A 22,877-nucleotide genomic window follows, 5' to 3' on the forward strand; every position below is an offset into this window, starting at 1 on the left:
AATCTGCTTCTTTAGCCTGATAAATGGACTTGAATTAATTATTTAACACGGCTTTTACCATGGGATTGAGCATAGCTAGAGACTTTGTAGAGAACCAATTGAGATGGAAATTTTCGGAAACTATTTTACGAACATTACTCATTATGTTTTATTTTATTAAATGAATTATTTTTTAATCTCAATCTCATTAATGTATGAACTGCATATTCCATTAATGATGTAAACATAAATTGGTCTTATTAGATAAATTTATAAAATTCAATAATTTACAGACATTCTTACTTTCAAGAGAGAGAAAGAGAAGAAGCTGAAGCTGCCTTGTCATTACCATGGAGATGGTCTACTAATGCCGGCCACTCTTAGTTGAGTTGGCAAAGGCATCTGGAATTTTATGGCACAGGCAGGGTTCAATTCCCCCCAAAACCCCCTGTCCTACAATCTGTAGACAAAAAAAAAGGTCTACTAACAGAATCTGAAGGAATATACAAGAATATCTTATGGGAGACTTTATCTCAGCATAGGGATGGAAGCAGCCATTTGAAGAAGCCTACATTAGTTTCTCCGTTAAGTCTCTGGGATGAGTACTCCACCAACATATTCCACAGATCTCCAACTGTCCATTCATGTGACACAATCCACTGGCTCACCTGCCCCAAAATCTCAACTTAAATGGTGATGTTGTACCCAGAAATATGAATTTAACATATGCTCAGAAACAATCAATGGTCTATAAACCTCCAAGAGTTTATTTATCCTATTAATCCCTCCATCCCATAAATTTTATCCACATCGCATTTCGCTTTTTCACACATGTTAAAGGAAGATATTTTTTTATATTAACTTTCCAATTATACCAGTATTAAAGATATTTTGAATACTCATTTTAAAAAAAATGATAATTAATGGTACATTATTTTGAAAATAATATAAAATTAAATAGGATTAAAATAGTCAATTTATATGTTATTATAATATAAAAAAGAAAAGTGGACAATAATTTTAGAACAACTAAAAGAAGAAAGGTGAACAAAAATTATGAAATAAGAGAGTATTATTTAGAAAAAAGTATAAAAATATATTGTGATTTTGTAGGTTTTTCATTTCGGAGCTTTGTGGTTCACTTTACGATATGTGCTTCAACTTTATATCAAAATAATATATCATGCTGTCAGCAAATAACAACAATTTCTATATGCTAACGTAAAACTACAAAATTGAATCATAAACTCCAAAGTGAAAATCCGATAACATCACATAATACTTTTTATGCCTTTCCCTGTTTTTTAAGTTGGCTTTAAGAAAGCATCTCTTTTTTTTTTTTTTTTTACTTTGATAATAGAGAATTTGTTTGCAAATCGAATTAAGTTTAGTTTAGTCATCAGAATTTTAAAACAACTAAACACCAATTTTCAAACTATTTTTCCCAACAGCCTTGCCGTTTTCCAAAGAAACGTTTTTGAACCTCAATCACAAACTCAAAGATTGCAGTGTATTGTGATGACTCAAATCCAGATAAAGTTTTTCAAGTCAGAATCAGCAACAACCAGACATGGCTAGACTCTTATGCTCATTAGCCAACCAAAGATGCATTGCTAGGAATTACAAACTTATCAAAAAATGATCATCATGGCAAGAATTATACAATTACCTTATCCAGGTTCCTCAGCACCTCAACGCCAAATGTGTAGTAGAAAATGGCAGGTCTTAATGCCTGAAAGAAATGCATTCAGGTTCATGGAAAGCATCCTATCAAACTAAAACAAGAAATAAACAATAGGTCTATTATTTTAACAGAAATAAGTTGAACTACTTGAACGAGTCTAAAATACACAGCATCTGAAACTCATACAGCAATACCGACAACCCACTTGTACTGAAATTAATGAATTTCATTTCAGCACTGAACATTATGGAGATGTTTGCATATAGAGAAAATCACAAACCTAATAATTGGGTTTTATAAAGCACATCTAAGAAATCAACGAGGAGTTGTTACAGAATTTTTACTTTCTTTCAGTGGCCTAGTCCTAGAATAAATTACCTGAGAAGCTGCAAGCCACTGGATAATGGCCTTTATTTCAGTGTCTCCTCCAAAAGCACCACAGCCCCAATTCCCTGTTGCAATTCCATTTTTATGTTTATGGTCTTGACACCAACTGCACGTCTCATCAGAATCCTCAATGATATCACTACCCCTCCTAGATTTTCAACATTCAATTAGCTATTATAAGGAATAAGAACACTGATAACCATTAAGAGAACTAATTAAACGAATCTGTATCGCCAAAGGTACATGCAAAGTAATATTCATCATTCTAAACATAAAATTGTAACATAAATATATAATGCTCCAGTCAGACCATAATGGCGAACTAGAACAATGATTGGTCTGGCTTACATGTAAGGCCGATTTTGGATCAAACCCACCTTTAAGCCATACCAATTCTGGACCAAACAACCCATTCCTGGTTCATGGGTAGGCAAATTATTGACAACATGACAATTCAGAAGGTGCCGCATCAAACCCACGCACCAGAACATTTGAGCACCTTGACCATTTGAATATGCGAATACTTCTATTCAAAAATAATATTTAACAGGTTTAAGTTTAGTTTAATACTTTAATTTAATTATTCCAGACTTTTTTTTTACTATTAAAAATTGAATTCAGTAAATTATGATCCATAAAAATAACACAAAAGTGGCACAATTTTTTTATTACTATAAATAGATTTATTATTAGCACTTTCCTTAATCATCTTTTTCTATTGTACAGCGTTATTATCTTAAATTTAAAATATTAAAAAAACTTGTAGATTATTTGTTGAAATGTTGTGGAAAGAATATCTACTATATTGACTAGAGTTGTTTAAATAATTCACTTATAAATTTAACATATTAATTAACGTTAATAAATTTGTACTCACTTGTGATTTTTAATAAAAAATTACTAATTTTGTGCATTTTAAATGATATTTATTACAATTAAAGTGTTAAACCTTTTATCTATAACCCTTTGCCTATACTAGTTCAAAGGCCAAGCTAGGTCTAAGAACCTTGCTCGTATATGGAGGGAAGTATGCCAAAATAATGTAGGATACCACATAGGAAGTCATAAAGAACTTACACCAGGTACTTATTCATGGGTATAACATTTGCATCTTCATCACCTTCTTCAGACTGTGCTCCTTGAGGACCACTGTTTCGAAAAAAACTTTTGTAATGATTACATTTAGGTAGGTCAGAAAAGCCACAAAATGCCTTGTTTATCTCCCTGTTAAAACCAAAGAAGGATTAGTTTCTGGTTAACAGAACAACTAAAAAGTATTATCCACGGATAACTTGCAGGATTAAGCATAAATTGCAATTAGATTAACCCAAATCTTTATTGTGATAATACGATGGAATGATAAACCAAAACGCATTACGAGAACCAAAAAGCATTACGAGAGACACGGTGAATAAATTTAAGATTTTATTATTTGATTCAATTTTAAGTGGATTTAGTGTTTGCTTTGTGTTGGTACCATTGATCTAATATATTAATTAAAGAATTGAAAGGTGAAGATTAACATAGGAGAAACATAAATTGAACATAGGATCATAGATCTAAAGATAGGCTTCAATCCTTTGAGAAATTTTAACAGTTGATCATAGATCCTAATAAGTTCTAGTTGATTTGATAACATAAAAATAGACAGACTTGATTGGGATATAATTAATATGAATTATGAAATATATTTTATGAAGTACATTGATTACTTTACTTATATTAAATAGTAAATATCATCTTATAATATATTATAATATATATATATATATATATATATTAAAAAATCTTTATATTATTTTATAATTTATTCAATATTATAACTTTTATATCTATTTTAGCTATTTTAAATTTTTAATATTTGATGAATGATTTCTTTTTTTTTATCATTTTAAAATGTTTAAAATCAAATATTTAATAAAATATAATATTTAATTAATCTTTAAATTTTATTTAAATTCAGTTTTTTTTTCAATTACAGGTTTAAGTTAATTTGCACTGTTGAAATGTCGTCCATTTCTAACAAAGAGTCTAAAAATAAGAGCAATGATCCCACTTGAGAACACTGTTCTCGAGTTGGTGAGAACCGAAACCGAATGCATTTAAAGTGTAATTATTGTGGACTTCAAAGGTGGAGAGGGATAATTCAAATGAAGCACCATCTTGCTGGCACTCATGGTAATATAGCACCTTGCAAAAAATGTCCAGATAGTGTGAGGGAAAATTTTCTTAAGCTTTTAAAGCAAAAAGAAAATCAGAAAGTGATAAATGAAAAAGAATGCTTTCAAGAACAGGTAGATGAACAACAAAGGAAAGGAGCAACTATGGATGCCTTTATCACTAAAGGAAAGGGAATAAAGGTCAAGCAACAAACTATAAATGCACTAGTTAAAAAAAGGAACCATTGTTCAGAGCATTTGTAGATTTTTATATGGGCATGCATTACCTTTTGTGCTGGTAAAGAGTCCCTTATTTGCTTCAATGATGGAAATGGTTGGTGACTATGGAAGAGGCTTAAAACTTTCTAGTTATCACGAGACTAGAGTTATATATTTCAAGAAAGAAGTTGACAATGTGAACTCAATGCTAGATAAATATAAAAAGGAGTGGAAAAGGACTGGATGTACTTTGATGCCAGATGGATGGACCGATAGAAAAAGCAAGTCTCTCACTAATTTTTTAGTCAATAGCCCAAGTGGAACTATTTTTCTTAATTCTATGAATATTTCAGATGTAATAAAAGATGCTCAAAGGTTGTTTGAGTTGCTTAATTCATTAGTGGAAGAAATTGGGGAGGAAAGTGTAGCTCAAGTGGTGACAGATAGTGCTTCAGTATATGTAGCTGCTGGTGATTTATTAATGAAGAAGAGAACAAAATTATTTTGTTCTCCTTGTGCAGCTCATTGAATTGACTTGATATTACATGACATAAGTGAGTTACCCCTTTTCAGAGATACGATAAAGAAAGTAAAAGAAGTGTGTATTTACATCTATCTACATGTTTGGGTCCTTAACATGTTTAGAAACTATTCCAAGAAGAAAGAGTTAAAAGAGACCTTGAATTACAAGATTTGCTACACCATTTCTTACTTTGAAGCTAAACTTCCTCTTAGGACTACGTTTGCATCGGAGGAATGAGCTAAAAGTCATTATGCTAATAACGTGTTGGCAATCTTGACGTGTGATGACAAGTTTTGGAAATTGATCGAATATTGTTTGAAGTGTGTAAGTCCTCTTGTTAAAGTTTTAAAACTTGTAGATGGTGATGTGAAACCAGTAATGAGGTACATATATAAAGCCATGGATAGAGCAAAAGATCAAATTGCCCAAAATTTCAATCACTAAAACAAAAGACAAGATATGAACACATCTGGAAGATTATTGATACAAGATGGGATTTGCAACTTCATAGGCCACTTCATGCAGCTGGATATTTTCTTAATCCAAAGTTGTTTTCTTTAACATTTTGATAGATTTTATTTCTCAAGGAAAAGTATATATAGTTTAATTCCATTAAATTGTGAAATTTTGTTGGTTTCAATATGATGATTCCTTTAATGTGGATATGGAAGTGAAAATTGGATTGTATAAAACAATAGAGAAGATATATCCAGATATTGAAACAAGAATCAAAATTGATAATCAATTAGAAAAATTCAAGAAAAGAGAGGGACTATTTAGCATGAGTATGGTTGTGCTAACAAGAGACAAAAAGCAACCAGGTACCTTTTTATTTAGTATTTAACATTTTAAATTATCTAGCTTTTATATATTTAGAGCTTGTACAAAAAATGGGTTTAACTATATTTATTTTAAATATGTATTAGCTATGGAGGAAAATGCAAAGAGCTTCAAAATGTTGCTATTCGAGTTTTAAGTTTCACTGCAGTGCTATGGGATGTGAAAGAAACTAGAGTACTTTTGAGCATGTCCATTCCAAAAATAGAAATAGTTTAGGACAACAAAGATTAAATGCTCTTGTTTTTATCAAGTACAACATTCAACTTGAATTAAGGCAAGTTAAAAGGGAAGAGAGAGGTGAGACATATGATCTAATTTGTTTGAGTAATATGGACACGGATGATGAATGGATCACAGAGCTAGAGAAGCCTTGTTTATCTTAAGATAATTCATGAATGAATATGAATGAATGATTTGAAGATGATGGAGGAATTGGACCAAATAACAAAAGAAAATGAGGCATGTATCTTACACTTCTTAATTTACAAACATTAATTCTTTAAAATTTTGAATATTAATAACTTATAGAAAACTTTTTTACATAGGGTCAAGAAACTTGAAACTTGACAGAAAAGTAAAAGGAAAAGCTGTTGCGAACGAATAAAGGGATAAAGAAAAATTAGAAATAATAAATGGTGGAGAAGGCAATACAGAGGAAGAAGAGCTAGAAGACATTGTTATGTTAGAAGATAAAGATAATGATGAAGGGATTGATAACGATTATGAAGATAGATATGATATTTAATGGCCAGATAATTTTAGTTATTTTTGTTATAAAATTTTACATTGTTAGTAATTTGATATTTTGAGTTTGGTACCTACAATATTATTAAGTTTATTTTGATTTTATATTTAGTAAATTATTTGAAATAAATAAATATATATATATATATACACATCCCGAATCTTACAATTCGATTTGATTCTCAATTTAAAAAATAAGGATTTTGATTCTCAATTTGACAATTATGCTTGTTAACGATTCGTGCACTTGTGAAAATTGTGCAACACCTGGGATGTCACAAATCTCCCCCCAAAAACTCAATTTTACTTAATTTTGTGACGTTTTCATCGCAACTCTAATATGTTGAGTTGAATGCAATTGCTAATTCAGGACTAGAACTCAAATATTGTGGTTCGTTAGTGTTTCGTATTGCTCCACCTCGTCCAATGGGTAACCCTTTCTTTACAAATTTTCTAACCCAAAATGGGCAGACACGAATTGTAACAACTTAGCTAAAACTAAACTAAATAACTTTTGGACACCACTATCCACATGGTCTAAATTGGTTAACCCAAATTATCTATTAGTTTTGTACTGGCTCTTATATACTTATATTAAACCCGCTAAGTTGCCGATTTGGGATTTCAAATCCCGAGATGTTCAATTCAGATTTTAGAGTATTTAGAGCCCATTTAACGCAAACTTATGCAACACCTTAAGCTTCTTAGTTCACACTTCTCATGCAACATTAAAAATTAGAAAACAAGAAAAAGGGCAGCAATTCTCCGGTAGCTTGCAAAGCCAGTTGTATTCAACCTTCTAATAAATTTTGGCTTAAAGAAGAGGGGAAAAAGAAGATCTTGAAGAAATATATTTATGAAGTTGTGGCACTAAGAAATAAGATTTTACCTACCGAAGGAGATAATTAAGTTTGTATTGTCTCATCCCTGGATTGTTTAATGCATCAATGGCAACAATCCTAGTATTACGTCTTCCAAAACTATCAACATTCCTTCTGTCCACATGGTCACCAGAAAAGCGAAATGAAGAGGCATACCTATATCACTCAATGAGATGAACATGGTAAGAGATGGATTGTAACAAAAGCAATTATCAAGAATGTTATTTACGCACTACATTGAAAATTTAGAACATATGAAAGAAAATTTTGCTATGGAATTAATGAGTAAGGATAGGAAACAGCTGAAAGTTTCTGAAGGGTCACATCATGTTAATTAATTCCTTATTCACCAGTAACTCTTAAATCAGCAGGGAGAATGAACAAAATATAAAGATAAACTCATGACAGACTGCATATAATAGTGCGACTGATGATAAATCTCAAGTGTAGATTTTAACCACTGGGTAATACTCACCCTCTGTAATTAGAGAATCTTTCTGCACCGACAATTTCTATGGCTTCATTGTCTTCCATGCGAGGCAAGAAAAGCATGCCAGCAATTAATTCGGGATTGATCATGAAACGGATCTCTTCCTGCAGAGGTTGATATTTAAAACAAAATACCATAAAGATACATCTTAACAAGATCTCCGAAAAATAATGGCCTTTGTGGCATTCAGTGAAATCAAACATGTAGGAAAGCATTTAAAATGAGAATATGCGCCTGAATAGAGGATTCCATCTCTAAGTATACCTGTACACAGCCCCTATGAAGAGCACCACCTCCAAGGTATTTATTAGCAAAATCTACTTCAAGAGCTCCATTGGATTGATCTTCTATGAAACCTAAATTATGAACCTACAGCTACAAAAGTTAAGTGACAGCACAAGGGGCAAACAAATCACTGAAGAAGAAATCATATACAATCAATAATTCATATAAACAAATAGATTGGTCATTTGCATTGAAATATTTATTTTTGAAAATAAACTAATTAATAAATCAATCATTTGTTACATTACCTCAAAAGAGCAAAGTGGTGCCACAGATTTGTTCCAAAAATCAGCCCCGGGATAAGAAATACCTGTAGGAAATTGTTCCCAAGGAAGAACCTTTCTCTCAAATGAGACAAAGCCCCCAGGTGTACATGAACATATCCTTTCAAAATAGTGTAGAATGCACATTATTTTGTTTTCCTGCTTTTCACTATAGTTTTCATATAGATCCCTGAAAAGCAATACAGCTTGTAATTAATTAATTCCACATCGAGAAAAAAAAATTATAAAAAAAATTAAAAATGGACATTAACAAAACAAACCAAGCTAAGATAAATCATAATAAATCAATCAATGATATCAATTTGATTGATTACGCTATAAAAAAAATATATAGTATGATTGATTGATAAGCTTGTAATTAATTAATTCCAATCCCCTTCTGGTGTTGAATACTATAAAACAGAGAAGAGAATGGGAATGGGTTGTTTGATTATGCCCCTGAGCTCCAGGGTTTCTGAATTCGAATACATTAATTAGGCACTACATTCAACCACTTAATTGTTGCACATAATCTTACATTTTCACACACAAAAAACTAAGCAATCACACATAAAAGTAGCAAACTACCCCTCCCCCTCGAGTTGGAGCATACATATCACAAGGACCTAGCTAGCTACAAATGTAACAATCCAAAAACCACCGAGGGATTTACTGAAAATGTCTGGTAAATTGTTGTTTGACTTTGAATTGACAAAGCTTGTAATAACACATCCTCATTCAATCTTTTGCCCGATAATCTACATCTACATGTTTTGTCCTCTCATGATAAGCTAGATTGAAGCAATATGCAATGCAACTTGATTTTTATAGGTTAACTTCACTTGTTTAATGTCATTACATCTCAACTCTTAAAGAAGCTGCTTCAACAAATAAGCACATAAATTATGGAGACCCATAGCTTGGTATTTTGCTTCTATGATGTATAGAATAGGGATTATTTGTGAAAAAATAAAATAGTGGTGAATATGATCTAAGAGATAACAACGGAACCATACTAAACTAAAAAAGATTTAATGTTGTAGGAACCAAACCAAAATTATTTAGTTATTTAGTTCTAATTCTGATTTTAGTTCTTTATTAAGAACCATACTGGAACTGAACTGAAACTATACCAGAACCATACCAAAGAACTGATTTTATGTATATTTTATAAGTGATTTTAGATATTAGGGTTCCATTATATAATTTTAATAATATATTTTATATATCATATAGTTCAATATAATCTTATAATCATATTACTAAAATTATATGATTCTATTTAAAGAATTTAAATCCTAATTTTATAAATTGTTATATAATAGATAGTAGAATAATATAAATAAGAAAAATTACTATCTAGTCCCAAAGATATAGAGAATCTCACTAGTTAGTCTCTTGGTTTGGAAAAACACATTAAAACGTTCCTGAGGTATTAAAAAATCTACTAATTAGTGGAGAGACTAATCAAGATTTGTCTAAAATGCTATAATTTATTTTATGTGCAATAATCAAGATTTGAACTAGAATTGAAACTAAATTAAATTTAAAATAGAACCAAAATAAGAATCAGAATCAAACCGAATCAGTATTAAATTGCTAGGGAAAAGAGGATTGAGCTTGTTTCCCAAATTGATGCGACTCACAATTTAAAGAATATAATTTGGAAAGAGCAAGAATTAGCTTCTACAAATTGGAGATATTTGGATGACCTAGACAACAATAAAGAAGGTTAGCAGAAGCATTGGAAGCAAAAGCAACTAAATGTTCTAAGTTGGAGAATGGAGAGATGAGAATCCTTATGACTCACATCCAATCCACTTTGCCTTCCTCATATACTGGTCCTATACAAAAACAGAATTAACTATAAATGTCAAATAATGATTAAAGGTAACTTGTTAACTTGCTCCTAGAAATTAGATTTTGTTGCATGCAAATAGGACTTAAGTTATGACTCTGTCATCATGATGGAAAATAAAATTTTAAATTAAATGGTGTTCAATGTTGAGGATTCTGCTTCCTTATCTCTTTTTTTTTTCTCAATACATTGCAACCTATATTATAACTTAGACATCGCTTAAGAGAGATCAAGAGGTTAAATAAAGTTGGAGGTTATATACACAAACAAAAGTCAAAATAAAAATTAAAGTAACATACTCAAATAAATGATCAAGATCGATTGTTGGAAGATGTTTTGCACCTCTATCAGTGACTGGAAACAAACAAAAGAAAGCACATGCTAGAAAAGCAGCAATCAATTCCTGAAAATCAAAATTTACACTATCAGAAAATAATGAAAAAGACAGATTCCAAGGGATGAAATAAAGTTTCATAGCTTCGGAATAGAATTACAACATAGATATAAATAAACTTTGCAAACCAGCTTACAACAAATGAAAGATTTGAAAGGGAAAAATTCATTGTAAGATCTAAACTTTATGAATGTAGAACATGTATTCAGATAGAAGAGAATGTTGGTTTAGCACTCCATGTTATGTTACAATGACCAAAAAAAAACCATTTTTTTTCCTTAACCATGGCACCAAATAAAATTGCAGGGCTGAAATGTCAATTTACAGCCCAAGTCAACTACTCAAAGGTTAGAATAAAAATGGATAATTTCAAGCCTCTTTCTTTGAATGAAAGAAATTGCAATGGTGGCATTAGCAGAATAATAATTGCATTTAGAACGCCATTTATATCATTTTGGTTACCCAAAGACAGCATTCTTCAGTGGAAGCAAGTCATCAATGTAAGTTCACTTCTCCTCCATTGAATTTTCAGTTTCTATAAAAATTGGACTTGCAATAAATTTAAAACCATGGAATACAGCTTTTCATATCAATACTAGAGAAACAGCACAACCAACTACCAAGTAAACTACGATACCTGGCTGAGGAATACTATACCAGCTACCTGGGGACCCAACAAGCGAAGACTAGTTCTGACGCCATTTGTAACTCCATTAAAAAATTTATCTGCATTTTCATAGTGGGACTGTAACAGCGATGGCATCCGCAAGAGCAAATTTGCCAGTGCTGGGAGAACCTCTCCGAACCATTTCGTGGACTCAGCTCGGGACATCAGCTTGGGGGGGAAAAAAGAAGAGAAAACAAATCCTCTTCATTCAGTCACAATGCCACATATCGAATAAAGGAAAAAAAATTATCAAGAGCTTCTAAGCTACTACAATTTATGGGTTTCCTTGAAATTGCTTGTTAGTACGAATTCAACAACCAAATCTTTATGGATTTGATAAAGATCACAAAAAAGAAAAGAAAACCCAATTGGTAGAATAACTTGTTACTGAGTCCGGGTTTCTTGGAGAGGGAAAAAAAACTCAGAAACACAGGAAAGAGAAAGTTGTTACCTCATCAAAGAAGAGGGAATAACCTTCTGGGGCAGAAGGAGCGAGAGGTTCAGCGCAGAGAGAGAGAGAATTTCTGATATCGGAAATGGCTGCGAATAATGATTCCCCAGAGTTAACATTGTTGATATCTGGTCCTTCGGAGAGTGCCTTAAGCGCTTCCACAACTCGTGACGGCCAGAACAGGCTCGACGACCGAACTACAAGAGGCAAGAATGGTAGCAACGACTTGAGGTCTTCTCTCGTCTCCATTCCCTCTGTGATTTCCGCCACTCCACAAGAGGAATTTCACATTTCCCTTCCCGCTGCTATTTTGCCGTAGTAAAATCCAGTTTTTTTTTTTTCAGAAAAAAAAAATCAATATAAACTATTTTCTTTTTAAACTATTCAAAAATAAATTTATTATTTAGTTTTTATAATATAAAAAATTCTATCAATTAATCTATTTACTTTTTAAAGAATACGTTAAACTATTTTAGATTTCTAAAAAATTTATTAATTATAAAGATTATATTTCTTGTTTCTAGCCTTCATTATAAGAATATGGTGCAAGTCTTAGGACTCAACTCCATATAAAACTTCTAAAGTCAATAAAATAAATTAATTAATAAAAAAACTCTGGCCAGCCTTAAGAGGTTCAATAAAAAAATTAGAGTTGATTGAAAATCCAAACTCAACAAAAAAATATTTTTAAAATATAAGTTTTATTTTAATCCTTTAACCACATGTGGTGGCAAAAAAAATCTCCCATTACCGAAGGCAAAGAGGAAAATGAGAGTACATTTAAACATTAAAGGATCATTATCAAATGAAAATAGAGAAAAAGAGGCCGAAAAGAGAGTGTCAAAACCACCAAAGCTATCATGCATGAAAGTTGGACAAGGAAGGCTTTATGGTGGAAAGAGAAACATCAATGATGGTGAAGGAGGCACATTATTTAGTATCCTAATCACATCTATGAAATCGATGTTCCATGAGCTATGACTCTTAGCCCATGTCTCTTTGACAAGAATCAGCATCTATCCAAATACCTCCACCTGAAACGAATAAAAAAATAAACACATATATAAGAAAGCACAAAAAGGAAAACAACAAAACAATTGAACTTTCATTCCTCCCTCAAATTTACTAATAAAGAGCATAAAAAAAAAAGACAAATCAAAAAATTATTTTATCAACTTTTTATAAAGATCTGTCAAAAATAAAATAAAAGATGTATATATGATCTATCCGAGAGTAGAAAGAACCCGTTGTTGAGAGAGAGACAATGAAAATTCTCTTTTCTCAAATAAAACAAGAGGGAATCAACCGGTGATAAGAAAAAGGAGACAAAACAATTCCTTATCCAAAAGGAGAGGGAGGCTCTCTCTAAAAATCTAGAAAAATATTGAAATCGCTCAGTTTCAAGTGTAATTAAAAAATTAAATAAATTATTTATATTAAATTATAGAAATTAAATTACATTTTACAAAATAAATTGTTAAGAAATTTTTATAGGCGAACAATATAAATGTCAATCTACTATTTAAAAAAAATTATTTTGGTTTTGAATGGATCTTAAAAAATGCTATTGGTCTCGTGTGAAGATTGGCATCTTCTTTGCTAGACTCGTATTTTTTTAATCTTGTTTTAACCATAAAAATTTGCTTAAAAATTGTTTGCAGTGCTCTAATATTTTTGTTAGATAATCTGCAAATATTGAACTCATTTATTTTACGAAACCATTATAACCTTTTAGCAAAAAATTTCAAAAAATAGACACGTTTACAATATTCTGAAAAATATTCAAGATTATTTTAACCCTAAAAAAATTACAATCTTTTAGCCAAAATTTTGAAAAATAGACAATTTTGTAATTACATTGATAATTTGCAATATTCAAATTTTAAATGAAATTCAATGAATAATGCGGTTGTCAAAATCTTAATACATGTATTTTGATTTTTTCCTTGTAAATTTATAAATATTATTAATCAAAACAATATATTTTTCACTAGCATTACATTAAAGAAATTTTTACTTGGTAGGTAAAAGTTTGACAATCTTTAGTTTATAAGATTAAAAAATACAATAAATACTTAGTTTTAATTTTAAATATATATATATATATATATATGCACTCATATGATAATATTTCAGATTCTACTCTCTCAATTTTCAATACCCATTTCAAATATATATATATATATATATATAATAGAGAAATCATATATAGAGACAAAAATTTTCTCTCAAAGTTTAGCTTCTTTTTATTTCGTATTTGATGGAATGACTCCTTTATTCGTCGGAATAAGAAAATTAATATTTTATTATTTTATCATGGAGACCATTTACGTTAGCAATTTCTTATTAATAACTTGTTTATATATAGTTGGATTTATTTTGCATATTGGTGAATGCTTGGCAAGATTTTCATAGAATTTATGGGTTTTTATTATTGGTTAGTAAAGGAGACAAATCATTTATCTACTCTGTCAGTTATAGTGTGTTGCTACAAGTGAATGGTGAAATAAATACTAAAGGTTTCAGCTTACAGCGACCCTTCTATGGCTAAAGAAGAAGATTGCCATGGCGTCAACCCTCTTACTTGTAATCGCTAATAATCATGCCAATTCTTAGTTGGAGGTGTGTGGTTTAATTATTCTTTAATGCTTTCCTAACAACTAGCATTTGGCTATGTTTTTGCCAAAAGGTTTCTCCTTCGTCTCCTTGAATGCCTTTTTGAGTTTCTGATGTTAAGGATTTTCAATCAATAACCGAAATTTGGTTTCGGGAAGGCTAGTTTAGCCATACAAAGTCTAGCCACCATTTGTTCATCTCAAAAGCTTCTCGTCCGGTTAGTTGTGCCTTTAGCTTCCTAGCGAGGCTTGCAAGATAGTTTCAGTTGGCTAGGCAGCAAAAACTTAATGGTGGACTGGGCCTTAGATGAAATTGGACTTTGTTGTAATGTCCAAACTTAATCCTGTCATTATGATGTTTTTCGTCTATAGTATACGAGCCAAGCTATTTGACTTGCGTAATAGATTGAGAAATCCACCACGTGATATATCAAAGCGTATATACAACTTTTTAATTTTTATTTTAAATTTTTTTATTTATCTTATTTGTCAAATATTATTATTTAAATATGCATCTTAAAAATATAAAATATAAACTCCTTTTAATTTTAGAACCATCAAAATTAAGATTTTTAACTATTAGTATACTTCTTTGAACCATATATATACAGACATTTGCAAAACTAAGACTACAAAAATGTTCTACAATATTAAACTAACTAAACCGTATTACCAGGTTTCATGATTAAGCGAATAAGATTTTTAACTAAACTTTTTGAAATATAATAATCAATTTATTTTTAAAATTTAAAATTAAGTGTGTATGTCAAATAAATTTAAAAAATATGAAATAATATAACTAACTTATTTTTTTAAAAAATTAAATGGCTTGTATTTTATATATTTATCAAATATAAAATTGTAACAATTATTTATAACCTATTTATTAAACTTCAAATAAAATTATATGTAATTAAAAATTGTTACTATAACCTATTTATGTCAGTAGCTATTATAAAACTCTACCTATTATATATTTAAGTATCAAGCTTTTATCTAATTAACAATTTAATTGAATTAAAAGAATGTGTTTGTGCATATGTGTATATATCCACATTATAAAACTCATTATATGTTTTTAAGCATCAACATATATTTAATTAATATTTAATTTTCTTACAAAGAAATGTTTATTACTCTTAAGATTTTTATATTTTTTTAATTATACATTTAAATGTATTTTATTTTTTCAAATTATATTAATGTATGTAATAATAATTATATATTCAGTGAAAAACTTACGTACAAAACTTAATCTATATTTAAAAACATTTCTTATTAATTTTATTAATGATATTCTTAAAAAGGCATATTGGTAATAAAAGTTCAATATTTTGTCTTTTTATGATTTAATATAAAACTTATTTAAATTACATTATAACTATAGTAAAATAGTTAAATTAATTTTGATCAAAACCACATGTTATCATTGTAACTATAGTAAAAGAAGCCTCATATAAATGTGTCCTTATACTTCAACAAGAAGTTAGACCAACTCCGGAGCAGCTCATTCACATCTAAGCTTTGCAAGAAATATAACAAGCTTAGCAAGTCCCTAACAATGGATGCACATCGCTCTCTCAAAATTGCCCATCATTTCCAAAAACATAAAGGGTACCTTTTAGTTGGGCTTTTTAAGTACTAAGATGGTCTTGAGCCAATCCATCTTCTGCGAACTTCTTCGACGAACTGCATCAATTCCACTCCATTGCGTGGTTAACAAAAACGCGGATGAAAATTTGAGAAAATTGAAACTAGATGTAAATATGGAGCCATTAGTTCAATTTTTATCTCATCTTGCCCTCCCGCAAGACATCGATCATATTATATATCCGCTTGTCTGCCTTTGACTGAATCTGCATTTTCACCACATGCTTAATTTGTAAGCAAAAGACCCACGATAATAATCAATATTACTTGTGTCAGAGGCATGAGGAATGGAAGCATTTTACCTTCTTAGCAAGGAAAATAACGGCATCAACAGTACCCTCTGCATAAATAGATCTACCACAAACGTTATGTTGAAACTCAAAAGAAACTCTGCATGGAAAGGGATCAAGATGAATAAACAGATTGAATTTTGTTGACACAAGAGAAAAGAAGTAAAGTCTAATGTAGATGTTTGTTATTACGTTTGATCAGGTGATGTGAGATGATACATATGGAATGCATGGCCAGACAAATGCTCCTCTGGAACACCCACCATCTCAATTTGTTGCTTGGGATCCCGGATCATTTGTATCTGAAATAAAAGAGTAATAGAAACTGATGATCACAGCAAAACATTGATAAGTTATCTAGATAGAATTATGTTGTCAATTGCTTCTAGAAAGGTTTTGCATCCCACAGCATTGAACAAGAGAGAATGGGCAAAATTACAAACGTCAATTGCTGCAACAAGAATTGCAGGCGCAACCTCTTGGTTCAGATGCTAAAATTCAATATTGACTGCCAGGTGCTCGTTAACCAAGGTTTTCTTTTTTCTTTTTGATGAATATCCAAGGTAGTTGACCTTAGTAAGTCTGGTTTTCAGTACACGAAAACAATGAAATAAAAGTTCCATTGAGTTGAAGCTTGAAAATGAACATGGAACTTTTAACCATCTGGTCAGCCAGCACACAGACAGAAGCACAATAAAATATATTCGCCACTAATAAATTAAGTAGATTATTTAATTAACTTTTATAAGCCCTTACAAATTTTCTATAAGGCTTTCAATATTAAGTATAATGAAAGTCCAAAGCTATAAATAGGGTGGTGAAGTATAGCCCAGATGGGATGAAATTGTAGTATGACCATAATTATCTGAATATTACCATTCCTTATCAAAGTATAGAAGTTATATAGGATAAACAAATAACAGGAAAAGCAAAACTGCTGAAGCATGAAGATAAACAAACCTCGTCCATGTCAAAAGAGACACCCAATTTCTGGAAGCAAGAAATAACAGCCTTGGCAGTTCCAGATGTGTCCAACTTCCCAGCTTGATGGGACTCCAACACCTAAATTTGTAAATATATGCATCAGTGAGCAACAGTAAAAAGTAATATTTCAAAATTAGCTAAGGGAATGTGAATACCCTTTAGAAGTGTGGAATTAAATTGAGTTAAAATGACAACAATAAATAGATCAATCAGACTGTCAAGTTCTTTTTTTTTTTTTCCCTTTAATAATAACTCTGTGCAGACAGTACGTTTTTATAGTAACAAGGCAGTCTCAACAATCCAAGATTGCAACCCCAATAGAACACAAGTATCAATGAATATAAAATGTGCACAGTATAATCAAGTTTATGGGAAGTCTTTTCAAGAAACGATAGTTGAGTTAAAGAAAAGGGCAGAGAATTGCCCTGTCAATAATTTCTTTCACATATGTCGAGTACAACTGTTGAGGCATGCACAAAACAAAGATTCATGCAAGGAGAAAAAATCTACACTTTTTAAAAAGTCTATTGGACAAAACAATTCAAACGATTACGGTAATTCACATTTATATCCAACACTTTAAATCTTCGATGATAAAGCTAAATTTTTTCAATTTGTCATAATTATAGGCAAGAGAATTAAATTGAATTTGTATAAGTTAATGGTAAATTACAATATAGTCCCTAAAGTTCTATTTAAATAATAAAATAGTCTTTAAATATATATTTTTATTATAACAATGTCATTTTTTTATTAATCTCATTATTCACTCTCTATTCCTACCTTTATCTAATATTGTAGATATTAATAAAAACTTAAAATATGAAAAAAAATAAACTTTACAATTTAAAACATATAATATTTTGTTTTATTTAGACTATTATTTATAGTAAGTAAAATTTTTCAAATATAAAAATATACTTATAATTTATAATATTGAATATAAACATTCAATGTAATCTTTTAATATATATTATTTATATGTAATATTTTATATAATAGAAATTTATTTATAATAAATATTTATTCAATATAATATATTTAATATTACATATAAAATACATTTAATTTCAATATAAAATTTAAATTAAAGGATTATATGTTTTATTAATAATATAAACTTTAAGAACTATATTGTAATTTATTATTAACTTTTTTATATTCAATTTAGTTCTCTTGACTATAATTGTGGTAAATTGAAAAGATTTAGTTTTATCATCCAAGATTTAAAGTGTTGAATATAAATATGAATTATTATAAATGTTTAGATTTTTTGGTCCAATACCCCCCTTTTAAAAACCATTAGAATTTCCAAACTACAATTCTTAAAGATGACCCTTATAGATATTTATTTGCATATTAAAACAAACTCAGGGGATTATAACTTATTAGGAGATAATGCAAAAGAACAGTACCTGAAGAGAATACCCAGAAAAAGCTCCAGGAAATTGCTCAGCCATAATCTCCATGGCTGCAAGAAATGCAACCACCTGCCAAAGCAATAATATGTTAGGAAATGGAACTAGAATTTTATGCTGCATTTTTTAAAATTCCATTAGAGGTAACAAAATTCAGAAAACCTGCTTCCCCATCTGCGGGGAGATCACAGCATAAATCTTTGAATCCTCTACAGTCTTATATAATCGTTCCCTGTCTCCACCAGTAGTTCCCATAACAAAGGGCACTCCAACTTTGCTATAAAGATCCGCATTATCTGCATCTCATACAACAGGACCAGAAAAGACAGAAGCCATCAGACAAGTGTGCATGGAAGCTAAAACTGTAACAAAGTCTCACAAATATACATACATGGGAACTTAGTTCAAGTGAACAGATTTCATTTAATGAATGAGGTCTGCATCATTTTAAAGTATTTGCAATATGAATAAACCGTAATCAAATTAAAGCATTTCAATTAGAATATAAAGAGCGAAAAAAATTATATAGCTAAGAAGCAAAATTTAGGATATTCATTGCAAGTGCTAGGAAACATAAAGGCAATTTTTTCTCAGTTATACAAGTTTTAGTTTAGGGTATTCAGATTGGACTTATCCTATAATTGTGGATACCCGCATTTTATAGAACAGAGCTATTAAATCAATTCTTTCTTTTTTTTTTGTTATAGAATTCAATATCCCAACAAAATGAGCAATTCAGGTTTCTCTTCTGTTTCTTTAAATAATAGATTACATGAGATTTACCGTTTACTGCCGCAGGAACAGTGTAATCCACCACAATTAGGTCTGGATGTTCATCAAAGACAGATGCAAGAACACCTTCTCTTTCAGAAGGACCATGTATCTTAATATCTTTTCCACAAACTTGAATGGTCTGCCCAGACTCATCTGGTGAGCCAAATGATACAGGAAGAATCTGGAGTCCAGCAGAGTCTGCTGCCTTAATAACAGCTTTCCCCATTTTTCCATTCGAGCCATTTACCTACACAACAAAGTAATGTCACAATCATCAAGTAGCCTCTAGAACCAAAATGAGAGGGACTATTGTTCTTCATTATATCCATAAACATATACAACAACCACCATTATCCTAATGCAGAAAACATATCTACCACACAGTTCACAAGAATCAATAACGCAAAGTAATGCAAATACAAGGGGACTATTGTTCTTCATTATATCCATAAACATATACAACAACCACCATTATCCTAATGCAGAAAACATATCTACCACACAGTTCACAAGAATCAATAACGCAAAGTAATGCAAATACAAGAAATTAGAATACCATGATTGGAATGTCAATTTTGTTGGTTGACATGGACACTATTGTCATAGAAGACCTCCATCTCAGTAGAGTACCAGTTCTCTGTTTCCCATGATGAGATAAGGTAAAGGTCCGAGGTCTCATATTAACACAAGATGCTGCCATTATCTGTGCAAATGAAAATGACGCAAAAACACCATATATCAAATCTCATACAACAATAACAGATCAATGATAAATTAAAAGCAGAATGAAAGAACAAAAATTCAAAATTATTTTCTTCAATTTGAAGGAGAACAGTTAAATTCATGAGAAAAAGACAGATTAGATACTGGGTCTTATATTAGGGTTTATTCCAAAGGTATGAAAATGTTTACATTGTTAGCTTCTGAAATTAACTACAATGAGTGTAAAAGAGCTATTGCTACAATACCGATTGCTGGTGTTGGTGAAAAGGGAGTATTCGACTTGATTTAGGGAACTGCTCTGAAACAGATATCGGATGAGTAAATGCTCTCATCGCCACTGTCCTGAAGAAGAGTAACCTCAAATATATAGAGGAACAGTGTAGGGCTTTGAATTTTTGCCCATAAACCTTTTCCTGGCAATGAAATGAAAACATTTGAATTTTTTTTTTAATTTCAATAGGGGTGTAATCGAACCGAGTTTTGTGAAACACAGGCTTGTTTATTAAAAAAATTTGGAAGTACTTGAGCTCGGCTCGTGAGTTAGATATTAAAGTCAAGCTCAATTCGAACTTGACTCGTAAAAAACTCATTTACTATATAAAAATGAATCTAATTTGAGCTCAGTTCAATAAGCTCGATTAAGAAGCTCATCAACAACGCTCGAACACAAGCTCGAATTAATAATTACAATTATTTTCAGCACACTTTAATCGGTTATTAGTCACTATTAATATAAATATCAAAAAGGAGAGTAAACACATTAAAAAAATTACACAAACATAATTCATAACAAAATAATACAAATAAATTCAAACTCAAGAACATAGCACAAATAACACACAAACTTTAATATCAAACGAATAAAGTTTGAAACAAGCTATATAATTTAATCCTCCTCATTGCTTGCTCTACTAGTCAACTTGAAGCGAGAAAAAAACATCCATGTAACCTCCAAAAATAACACAAAAAATAACTCTATTAGAAATATAAAAAAAGTGTCATTATCAAATTAGTACTATAAATTAAAAAAATAAAAAATAAAAAAAATAATTTATACCTGAAAAATGGTTATAACAAGAAAGTTAAATTGTTAAGGATCCAACCACTAAGGTAGTATAACTTCTTGTAAATTTTATTAAATACACAAATCAATAATAGCTGAAAATAACACTAATTGAGTAAAATAATACTGAACATAAAGCTTACGGAGTAAAATAATTTTTTAAAACATAAAATAACAGATTATGCATTCTCATAAAACAAATTATGTATTCTCATGAATCTATTTCTAGATTAAATCTCAAACATATAAGTTTCTATAAGTTTCTACAGATTATACATTCACAAACAAATTATTCATTTTCAATTCACACAAACAACCTATAAGTTTCTATCACATATAACAATTATAAAATTTATTAAAATTTCAAATTTTCAACACAAGCATTAATCCCATGAATTCTGTGGTATGTATCGGAAATTGAATTTTCAACTGTAACCCCTAAAGCAAATTAAATTCAGCTGAAGATTGTGTTTGAACAAATGAAAAATTAAAAGTAAATGTTTGGATGTTGTCATTCACAAACAAATTATTCATTTTCAATTCACACAAACAACCTATAAGTTTCTATCACATATAACAATTATAAAATTTATTAAAATTTCAAATTTTCAACACAAGCATTAATCCCATGAATTCTGTGGTATGTATTGGAAATTGAATTTTCAACTGTAACCCCTAAAGCAAATTAAATTCAGCTGAAGATTGTGTTTGAACAAATGAAAAATTAAAAGTAAATGTTTGGATGTTGTAAATGTTCTTCTTTGTTAAAAGTATGTATTCCTTCGTCCTCCTTCTCCAGCAACCATATGTGTGTTTCTTATTTTACAAATTATTTTTCTTTGTTAAAAAGTAAATGTTTGGATGTTGTAAATGAGCCTTAAGCACAATCAGCAAAGAGAAGGGAAAGAAAATTTACTAGTTCAGTTATGTGAAAGAAAAAAATTAAGATTTTAGAATACTGTATTTTAATCTCGTAATTTTGTCTTATGAGTATTTTACACATGTAAATTATTTTTCGAGAAACAATTGAGTCTTACATATTACCGTTGAACTGGCTCTGCTTGTAACGCAATGCAGAGGAGCGCGATGCAGAGGTGGGCGGCAAAACGAACGGTCGATGCAGAGGTGCGCACGAGCACGAGATGCAGCTCACGAGCACGAAATGCAGTGGTGCGGCGGCTCACAGGCGCGCGATGCGGTGGTGGTGCTGGCGCGACGTGCTGCTGCTCAGGGGGTCGACGGGTCCTCTGGCTGAAGATGCGATAATGGCTGCTGCGTGATTTGCTTGGGAGAAATGTGAATCGGGCAAGTTTTAGATGCTAGGTTAATACGCTAAAACTATTTAGTTTTAACAAAAACTACATAGTTATGTAAAATATATTTTTCATGATTAGATAATTTAATTAATTGAAATTTATTATTTAATTTTAAATATTATTGTTTATAAGTTAATTTTTATATTTTTAAAAATAAATGAAAATATTTTTTATTTTTTATTTTTTATTTTTATTTATATTAACAATATAATTTTTTATT

General features: G+C 30.3%; 2 protein-coding genes across 6 annotated transcripts; both read right to left on the minus strand.

Moving 5' to 3' along the window:
- Positions 1-215: 215 nt before the first annotated feature.
- Positions 216-12,164, minus strand: LOC110616356 (poly(ADP-ribose) glycohydrolase 1). 3 transcript variants are annotated; one of them, XM_021758752.2, is made up of 11 exons: positions 11,825-12,163; positions 11,344-11,541; positions 10,612-10,715; positions 8,440-8,644; positions 8,171-8,275; positions 7,892-8,010; positions 7,429-7,572; positions 3,128-3,274; positions 2,042-2,198; positions 1,649-1,711; positions 216-647 (listed from the first exon to the last, which is right to left on the minus strand). In XM_021758752.2, the coding sequence occupies exons 1-11, from the start codon at positions 12,071-12,073 to the stop codon at positions 513-515; spliced, it is 1,626 nt and encodes a 541-aa protein (XP_021614444.1). In that variant the 5' UTR covers positions 12,074-12,163; the 3' UTR covers positions 216-512. The 3 variants fall into 3 exon arrangements, with proteins under 3 accessions (XP_021614444.1, XP_043812930.1, XP_021614446.1); XM_021758754.2 differs by having other exon boundaries at positions 510-647; positions 1,649-1,754; positions 11,825-12,164; XM_043956995.1 differs by lacking the exon at positions 7,429-7,572 and having other exon boundaries at positions 11,825-12,164.
- Positions 12,165-16,088: 3,924 nt separating this feature from the next.
- On the minus strand, positions 16,089-22,674 carry LOC110614482 (4-hydroxy-tetrahydrodipicolinate reductase 2, chloroplastic). 3 transcript variants are annotated; one of them, XM_021756029.2, is made up of 10 exons: positions 22,386-22,674; positions 20,524-20,691; positions 20,112-20,258; positions 19,565-19,802; positions 18,944-19,077; positions 18,779-18,853; positions 17,340-17,441; positions 16,572-16,681; positions 16,392-16,479; positions 16,089-16,295 (listed from the first exon to the last, which is right to left on the minus strand). In XM_021756029.2, the coding sequence occupies exons 2-10, from the start codon at positions 20,608-20,610 to the stop codon at positions 16,227-16,229; spliced, it is 1,050 nt and encodes a 349-aa protein (XP_021611721.1). In that variant the 5' UTR covers positions 20,611-20,691; positions 22,386-22,674; the 3' UTR covers positions 16,089-16,226. The 3 variants fall into 3 exon arrangements, with proteins under 3 accessions (XP_021611721.1, XP_021611722.1, XP_021611723.1); XM_021756030.2 differs by lacking the exon at positions 20,524-20,691; XM_021756031.2 differs by lacking the exon at positions 20,524-20,691 and having other exon boundaries at positions 22,379-22,674.
- Between the last annotated feature and the right edge of the window lie 203 nt (positions 22,675-22,877).

Source organism: Manihot esculenta, chromosome 5 (assembly GCF_001659605.2).
Source record: "Manihot esculenta cultivar AM560-2 chromosome 5, M.esculenta_v8, whole genome shotgun sequence".
Taxonomy (NCBI): domain Eukaryota; kingdom Viridiplantae; phylum Streptophyta; class Magnoliopsida; order Malpighiales; family Euphorbiaceae; genus Manihot; species Manihot esculenta.

What these genes read in the sequence shown, in the direction of transcription:
- LOC110616356 (XM_021758752.2), bottom strand. Translation starts at nt 12,073, where the DNA reads ATGGAGACGAGAGAAGACCTCAAGTCGTTGCTACCATTCTTGCCTCTT. An exon ending in ATTCCCTCTTCTTTGATGAG is followed by an intron (nt 11,542 to 11,824) that starts GTAACAACTTTC and finishes TTCCCCCCCAAG; the next exon opens with CTGATGTCCCGAGCTGAGTC. An exon ending in GATCTTGATCATTTATTTGA is followed by an intron (nt 8,645 to 10,611) that starts GTATGTTACTTT and finishes ATTGCTTTTCAG; the next exon opens with GGATCTATATGAAAACTATA.
- LOC110614482 (XM_021756029.2), bottom strand. Translation starts at nt 20,610, where the DNA reads ATGAGAGCATTTACTCATCCGATATCTGTTTCAGAGCAGTTCCCTAAA. An exon ending in AAATTGACATTCCAATCATG is followed by an intron (nt 19,803 to 20,111) that starts GTATTCTAATTT and finishes TTTGTTGTGTAG; the next exon opens with GTAAATGGCTCGAATGGAAA. An exon ending in TTTCTGGGTATTCTCTTCAG is followed by an intron (nt 17,442 to 18,778) that starts GTACTGTTCTTT and finishes TTACAAATTTAG; the next exon opens with GTGTTGGAGTCCCATCAAGC.